Source organism: Anguilla anguilla, chromosome 18, assembly GCF_013347855.1.
Source record: "Anguilla anguilla isolate fAngAng1 chromosome 18, fAngAng1.pri, whole genome shotgun sequence".
In the NCBI taxonomy this organism is placed as follows: domain Eukaryota; kingdom Metazoa; phylum Chordata; class Actinopteri; order Anguilliformes; family Anguillidae; genus Anguilla; species Anguilla anguilla.
This window is the reverse complement of record NC_049218.1, coordinates 25,052,900-25,061,810: the sequence shown is the minus strand read 5'-3', so window position 1 is coordinate 25,061,810 and position 8,911 is coordinate 25,052,900. Positions and strand designations below refer to the sequence as shown.

Genomic DNA, 8,911 nt, shown 5'->3' with positions numbered 1-8,911 from the left:
GGTCAGGAAAAAGTAAAGAAAAGGACGATTTCAAGAAGAAATCCAGTCTTAAGACGAGAAAACACGATGCACAGTGATGCATGGTCGAGAAATGAGAACGAGTTATGTTGGGTAAGACAATTCGGAGAACATCAACAAGCTCTTCGGAGCAAAAAAAATAAAAATAAAACAAAAGTTAAAAAATTAAAATGTGATTCTTCAAAACTACTGCCTTACTAAAAACAAAATTCAAGTACATTTGCAGAAAAAGAAAATAATGTTCTACTTTGCTGTGAAGATCAATTATCCTTTCCTATATGAAACATCAAAATATACATGTAGCACCAATAGGCAGAAGTATTTACACTGTTTACAGGCATACTCAGCTATACATTCCAATGTAAACAATAAGAGCTGATCTCCGTTATACCCAGAGAGAGAGCTGTGGCAAAGTAATAGCTCGGCCGCTAAAACCCAATGATACAATAAGAAAAATTAGTCTACAGAATTGCGCCCCCAACTGGTGCTGGACTGAAATGCAAGAACTCAGCTCAGAATGCCACTGCCACCTACTCTGTCTGAGGAGAGAAAAGTCTGTTTCAGTGTGACTGACACTAAGAAAATCCCTTATACGCACATACTCATTTTCCCATCATGCAACACATCTGACCAGCAGTTAAAGACAGCAAGAAAGCCTATATAGAGCTTGTTAATCTTCATAAATGTAAAAGTCCTAAGAATACCCATAATTACCAGCACTGTAATATCTACAACATGGACATCTCATGCTAATTTGGTGTTGTTTTTTTTAAAATTGCTAAGTTTAAGGTTCACAATGCTTTTTTCCTCTCCAAAACAATAAAAAGCACAGTTTGATTGCTGAAACCTTTGAACATAAAAAGCATTTCTCAATTCATTTTACAGTAATGCATGTTTGTATGCACAACGGAGCAAAGTGTATGCATACATATATATATATATATATATATATATATATATATATATATATATATATATATATAATTGTTTACCCCCATTTAACTTGCAGACTATTGGCACATTGAAAGAAACTGCCAAAACTGCTGCATCAATAAACAGAAAATAATTCACATATTTTGGAGAAGAACTAAAGGACTGTTTAGCATTTAAAAATGTAAATCTTTAAAGATTAAATACAAATTAATTCATGGAATGCTCTGGTTGATGGAGATTGAGGGGAGGTGGGGGGGGGAGGCTTCATAATATTTTAAAAGCAATAAAGTATAAATCATACCCTTGACCAACGTGACAAATAATAATAACAACTTATATGAACGAATATGGAGCCTTGTTGAGATGCAGCTGAAATCATTACTGAAATGAAATGTGAATTTCAGCCATTTGGCAGAGGCTACTCTCTCTCTCTCTCTCTCTCTCTTTCCCTTGGAGGTGTGCTGTTCACCGGGTGGACGCGTGACGTTGATGAGGCGGCGGGTTGAGGAGGGGCCGCGGGGAGACGGACAGTCAGCCCGTCTCAGATGTGGAGCGTGCGGAGGCCCGCGCGGGCGAGGAAAGGCTCGGGTACGATGGGCCTAGCCGTTCCGCCGCGCGTGGAGACAGTCGCTGGGGTCGCACCTTCCTGTGGGCCCCTGAGGCCCCTGGGGGCCCGGTGGGCCCTGATGCCCAACGCCATGCGCACCTGGGGAGGGAGACAGGAAACGCCGCTCAGGTGGTCCGTCAAGCCCGAGAGTGTCACGCTCAACCCCCTGCTCTACTTCCTGTGTCATCCAGAATCACCTGACCACTATCCAATCATTCACCTGGCTGTACTGGCGCTGTGATGTGGAAAATTCCGTTCTTTACGGTATTCTGATTTCAAGCTGCTCTTTGGCTGAACTGTACACATCCCAGGTATTTCTCACTCTCTCTAAACCACAGACACATGAATCAAATACAGATAATTCCCACTCTCTCTAAACCACAGACACATGAATCAAATACAGATTATTCTCACTCTCTCGAAACCACAGACACATTAATCAAATACAGAAATGACTAAAGTGTATGAAGATTCCCATCTCTCTTCATCTTTCCACAACATACATCCAAAGAAGTAGCTCTGTCTGCCGCTTTTGACAAATTATAAATCACTTGACATGCAGTCTTTTGTATGCCTCTTTTGTATACCTGTAAAAGTACAGATGAAATAAATGTTTTCTTCAAAAAGTAAGATAGGCAACTGACAAAATTCATTCTCTCACCTTTCTGTCTGAAAATAAAATCAACTCCAAAAGACTTCATTCTTATTGTCATGAGTCATATACTATGACTTTTTTCAAGCCAAAGGCTAGATAATTACTATGAATCACCCCATAATTTGTTTGTCGTGGATAATTCACGATCTTCAAATGTTTCTTTAAAGGTTTCAGGAGAAAGATCCATTTTAGAGATCCAGCCTTGTGTGCAAGCATGAACATGTCACCGCCTTTAAGTTTAAGCTCAAACCCTTCAGAAATTCATTTTTAGCTAGGTAGCTTGTCCTGATACAATATAATAGATAATTGTTTCATATTATTGGTATTAAGAGTTGCTTGCTATGGTTTTGTATGGCAGGGAACAGAATTATATATGGTATCGCACAGTCTGGTATGGGGAGTATGGCAGAGTATGGCATGCTTGGTTATTCTGTGACGGTATGGCATAACAAAATATATGTCATATTATGGTATGGCCGATGCGTTCACATTATTCTTATTCTGGTGTTTATGACATAGTGTTTTCCTCATTTAAGCCAAAAATATAGTGCTATTTAAACTTATTTTTTACCAACAGACCAGGTTCAGCACTCAGAGAACACTAGGGATGTGTTTGCCACCTGTCTGAAGAGGGTCGAATTTTACCTGGTGGGCCGGTGGGACCAGGAGCTCCTGTGATTCCCAAACCGAGCTGTCCCCTCTCTCCCTTCTGTCCCCGGTACCCTGCGAAGAAGCACAGGACACTTAGGCACAACACGCCCGTCCGACACCTCTCATTATTCCACGCGGCCGCATCTAAATGTCACTACCGGAGCAGGTAAATGCCACTGAATACATTTCGTGAGGGGGGTTAGTGCAAGCACGGTCAGGTCTCAGGTTTTATCGGGTTTATTTCGGGTGACTTCAGTCGGCGAAACACCACATTCTCCATTTTCCCATTTCTCTGCCTCGTGTCGGCCTAGACACATCAGTGCTACCGAAGTAATATTTCCCTCATTTGTAAAATGTCTCCCGAACGCCACATAAATCTTCACTATTCAGCCATTCCACAGTGATAATCTACGGATGCTTCCTGTCATCTTATGAAAACTCATCCAGAACCATCATTCAGAGGCATTAGCGAGTGACGGGTGACTCAGTGGAGCTCCATGACCTCACTGCTAAACTTGAAAAAGTCTCAGCAGTAAGGATATGAAATATATGGCAAAGAATATAATATAAGGGGGCAGGATCACAAAATGCTTTTAGAAATAGGACCTGAAGGAAGACTCGAAAACATTCTCATTTAAAAGAAACGTGTGTCTCCACACAGTAAAAGATGGCGGGATGGATTTCATCAGGAATATGTGAATTGAAAATGTTATCAGTAATAATTACCAGAAAAGTCCCCCACATGTCGACAATTAGCAAATCCTCTGTTGAAATCAACTTTAAAAATAACACCAAAGAAAAACATTATCTTGCATCAACTGAAGAAAAACAAATGCGTATCCAGAAACATTACCAAGAGGCACTCTGTTGTTAAAGAGGTAGGTATATGGGGGCTTTAAAGAGACCTCAAGCTCTCAATATAGCTAACGAGGCTGCAAACACAAAGAGACAACCCTTACAGTAAATCTGTAAGCAACAATAAACGCGACGGTAAACCACAGAACAAGAAACAAAGCAAAGCAAGCAAGATTAATGCATCTGGCAACTCGTGAGCATCATGTCCACCCACACACAGTGCAGAAACCCCATGCTGAAAGCATACAGTGTGCGTTTAATGAGATGCCGTAGGTGGATTCGTATATATTTCACATTCTCACTGCATCCCTCTATAAAAAGACAAAATATCCAAGAGCCCATTTCCCCAGAAGGCATGGAAAGTAAATGAGCGTCAGTCCCAGAAGTCGGTTAGACTGCGAGGTTCCCGAAAGGCATTGGACTTGGGAGTTCAATAACTTCAGGAGCTGCTGACCTAAAGGGGAAAGGGTCTATGCACGGCACTCTGCAAGGCATGTGACTCTGTGAAGAAAGTTCACTGATGCTCAAAAACGTTCAAAAAACGTTCCATCAAAATGTGCTGCCCACGCAATGCTGTGCTTCTCCACAAATGTGCAAAAGAAAACAACAACATGGAGCATCCTTTTCCAACACGGGAGGCGTGCCTCAGGGGCCCATCCTGGTAGCCAACATTCCGAGCCAAGAACGAAAACACTGTACCTGCACGGTCAGCCCTCGGTACAGTGAACAGGGCCCGAGGTCTGAGCTACAGAAGAGCTTCCAATTGGTGCAATGCAAAAGAATGATGTGTTTATCTCCGCTTCGATGCTCTGAGTGTAGCACCACAGCAAGTGGCATGGGATGGTGCTACCCACAATGCAACAGTGAGAAACAGAAACAGAGCCTTTCCTGACAACAAGGAGCCATCAAATTTCAGACAATGAAACTAGTCATCTGACAGTAATATCATCAATCGCTTTATCATCACTTTATCATTATATTTTTGTTATGCTCTGCTGTGTGCCTTTTGAAAGAAACACTCAAAACAAAACCAGTTTTGAGAAATGCATGCATCTGTCCTGTCAGTGAGCTCATAATTACATTACTGGGGGGTAGTAGCCCAGAATCCAATGTGATAAGGCCGAAGATAACACCGTTCACTGAAAGCATCCTTTTGTAGACAGGCAATTTGCTTCAAAGACACGTGGGGAAACAGGTTTATTCATGCATACGCTGCTCCATAAAATTACCCATAAAACAGAGGCATGAGCTCTGAAAGTGCATCCAACTATACAATTAAGCCTGAGCACCATGTCTCTCTTTACCATATCATTACACGTCTAAATACAGTACTCAGATAATCACACTGTGATGAGTCTATAAAAAAAACTGTTTGAATAAATAATTCATCCGTTTTATAAACATTTCCACATTCACAGATTTCACATACTCCTCTTCATAATGCATCAGTGTTTCATTAATATTTTGTTCATGCATATGGGTAGTTTTCTGAAACAGAAAAAAACACATATTACAATGTTGACAAACACAGAGCAAATAAAAAAATATAAATAAAAAAAGCACTCTTCAGAAATTTCAGCTTATAAGAAGCCAATAAATAAAAAAGCACTGCTAAGTAAATATTAAGAATTATGATTCACTGAGAGTCTAGATAATACTGTTTCGCAAATCTATTTTTAATGGAACATGTTATTCTGAAATTCTGACAGATTACAGGCGAAATAGCAATTGAGTAAAAATATTAATATGGAAGGGGGGATGCTCGGATTGCATATCCAGCCAAAGAACAAATTCTGTTCAGGTGGGGGGGGGGGGGGGGTCGGCACAAATTTCCTGCCTTATCCTTATCCCCTGACACCTGCACCCCCCTGCTCTAGCTTAGCATGATGTGCAGGCCTCCGACGCAGTGAAAGAAGCACCAATTGGCTGCACGCATTTCAGGAAGCGCATTCTGGACTCCGCCCACTCTAACTGGCCAATGAGGCTGCAGCGATACAAACTATGGCCGGACCACTGCAACAGGGCATTCCAAATCAGAGGTAAGTAACACCGGGCATACAATAACATTTAAATAAAAATTATATATTCCACAAGTGGTGGTGTAACTACTCATGTCTTCAAAAAGGAGACATTTTTTTTAAATATCACTTCTACAGATTTAATCTACACACCCAGCTGGACAGTCCCAGTGGGCACTAGTTATTTACTCCTCCACAATCTTTTCACTTTAAGACTTTTAGCCCAATTTAGCATTCCGGAACATTCCGGAGGAAGAGCATCGCTGCTGGAGGATGATGAAACATAAGCAGGAAGCATCTTCCGAATGCTAATGCCTCAGTAGCTTCATTATACAGAAAGCAAACAGTTCACTTTTTTTTTTTCTTCACAGTATTTATAAGTTCTTTTTAAAAAAAGGTGCAGGTGTAATTTTAGGTGGAGAATACACCCATACTGTAGGATATTAAAGCATTTCAAATTATACAGAGAAAAATATACACACATAATCCCAGTCACATAATAACTGTAACATGACAAATACTGCAGTTCTCATACCGTTACTGTAAAAGTGACACATTACATAGCAGAAATGGTGAGCGTCATTTATTTTTCTCCTTGACTGCCAGTGTCAGTCCGGTGAAAGTGGAGCAGCAGAACTGAGCGAGCTGTAGGTCCAGAGCCCGCCCACACAGGCCACGAGCCTTTGTCTGTTTCCCGCTTTCACACGGATCAGAACACGCTGCCACCTAACGAGTCAGAGTCCCGGGGGGTTTTCACAGCCCCACCCACACCTCGGGAACAAGCAGGAGGGCAGTCAGAATCCTCAGGAATTCTGGGCCGGCCGTCTGCAATTTGGAGGAACGCGACAAATTTGTTGCCGCGGATGGTTACAGGAGGTCGAGGGGGGGCGGAACTGGGGATATCTGAACAAGCTTGACAAACGGACGCTTCCTTTTCTCCGTGCCTGTTATCCTTTTTTCTTTCAGGAAGTGCATTCTTGCAGAATGAGATATCGTTCCTCTGTTATTTCTCCCCCCCCCCCCCCGCCCCTAACTCAAGCACCGGCGTTATCAACAACCTGCCCCCCTCGCCCCCCCCCGCCCCCCCCGAGTCTGTCCACAGCTTTATCACACCATCTCATTCACTGGCAAGAGCCAGTTCTTCATTTGTCTTCCGTGTTTTCCTCCCCAGCCAGGGAGGGGTACTGTCCGCCCATCCCTCCATTTCTGATGTCGGATCGCACTCCTCACAGGCAGAAAAAAATATCCTCCAGAAAACTATAAAAAAAGTATGTCCCCCAGAAGTAGCTGTTTATGTGAAAACTTTTCCCCCCTACAGGGACTGTGATGTGTGCGTCAGCCCAGCTGACTGCTTCGTTCTGCGCTTAAAGCCTGCATAAAACCTCACTGTGCCACACACACGCACACACGCACACACACACACACACGCTAACGTTGCCACAGAGTTGGCCTCTTGGCCGTGCCAGTCAGATGAACCCTTGATGTCCAAAGACGTAGGTTTGAAGGTCATAAAGGCAGAGGTCTTGGGGCGTGGCATGTTGAGGTCAGGGGTCACGCAGTAAATACGGAGGGTGTTATTCAGTTAGGGGCAGAAGGAAATCAGAGTGTGTTACAGGGCCTGCCGCAGTTCAGGCTCTCAGGGTGGGGCCCCTACCTTGAGGGCCCGGTGTCCCCGGTTCTCCTGGGGGCCCGGGGGAGCCGTCTTGACCTGGGGGCCCGGGGGGGCCCGGGCGAATGTTAGGGGCCAGGATGTTTGCCGGATTCTTCTGGAGGAAGCCCTGGCCTGACAGCTTCTCTGCAAAGCAAACCACACATTACACCCTTACAGGAGACACCAAGAGCGTCTGATAAGAAGTACTTCTGTTTGATACCCAGGACGACACCGCCATCAACCCCTTAAGCCAAGTACTCAACCTGAGCAGCGTGTTTATATCAATGCATCATGGGATAGCTAATGTATGTACCTGTCCCCGGATAACATTTTTTGCCCACCGAATGAAAAATAACGGCGAGATTTTGAGTAAAACAGCAATAACCCATCCCCTGCTTTTCCTCGTCGTTTATCATCTGCCTTCTTTTTTGCCAAAAAAAAAAGTGCAATATAACAGTATAGCTAAAGAAATAATAGACCGTGTTCCCATTTACGAGGAACACGTTCAGGACTCGAGCTCGAACATTCATCACTTCAGCAGCGGCAAATCTCTGGCAAAAAAAAAAAAAAAGAGAGATCCTTTATTGCGAGGACGAAAGCGAGATTAAAAAATAAAAAGCGCGAGAGGGTTGGGGGAGCGGCGGCCGTACCTTCGAACACCCTCAGCACCTCGCTGCGGATGAACCTCTTGATCTCCTCCAGGGCGTCCGCGTCGGCCTGCCGAGGGAAAACGGAACAGACGCGAGCTCAGCCGCGAGCGCTTTTGGCGGGTCCGGTAAACACGCGAAGGGGCCCGCGAGACGGCGGCCATGTTTGCACACGCGTCGCCGTGGCGACACACTGACAGGTTAAGGGCTGAGGGACGAAGTTGCGGTTAAAAAATGGATCCACGCGAACGGACCGCCACCCCTTCCGCCGCTCAACGCCAGCTCGGGCCCCTTTGGAAACCCTAGAAGACCCCGGCACGCAATAAAGACAATAAAGAAACTTTCTTTCCCTCCTCTTTTCTCATTTTGTTACCTCTTCATCCTCTCTCGTAATCCCTCGCTTGGGTGTTCATTCGAGTCGCCTTAGGCCGCAAATATATATTTCATGCGAGGCTCCAAAATGTTAAAGATAAATCTGAGGCGGTTCCCTTCCCACGGGGCCCGTCGCTCTGAAATAGACTCCAGGAACACAAGCAGCGCTAGCAAATCTTCTCCGGGCAGCGCAAACAGACAAAGAGGCAAGGGAACTAACCGGAGTGGGCAAAACTTTCCGTAAATTTCAGACCGAAGGTGAAAGCCGTATTTTAACACGAAGAGTAAGACCGCTGGAACTGTGCCGTCCCTGAACAATTCTGTTAAAATCAGGTAAACGTAATCCACTGTGTAGCGCTGCGGCCCATTTTACACACACACATACACGCACAGTCTCTCTCTCATACACACATATATACACACATACACACACACACATATACGCACGCACGCACAGTCTCTCTCTCATACACACATATATACACGCACATACACACACACACA

At 44.2% G+C, this 8,911-nt stretch overlaps 1 protein-coding gene across 2 annotated transcripts in view; it reads right to left on the bottom strand.

The window, feature by feature from the left end:
• Window positions 1-988: 988 nt before the first annotated feature.
• LOC118217639 (collagen alpha-1(XIX) chain) overlaps window positions 989-8,911 on the bottom strand; it is a 124,099-nt gene continuing 116,176 nt past the window's right edge. The window contains exons 53-56 of one of the 2 annotated variants that reach the window (XM_035399564.1): window positions 8,039-8,105; window positions 7,392-7,532; window positions 2,859-2,936; window positions 989-1,657 (exon numbers count right to left, since the gene is read on the bottom strand). In XM_035399564.1, the coding sequence (XP_035255455.1) occupies window positions 1,551-1,657; window positions 2,859-2,936; window positions 7,392-7,532; window positions 8,039-8,105 (393 nt within the window). In that variant the 3' untranslated portion in view covers window positions 989-1,550. Of the gene's footprint in view, window positions 1,658-2,858; window positions 2,937-6,835; window positions 6,963-7,391; window positions 7,533-8,038; window positions 8,106-8,911 lie in introns of those variants that run through there. The other variant, XM_035399565.1, reaches the window with a different exon arrangement.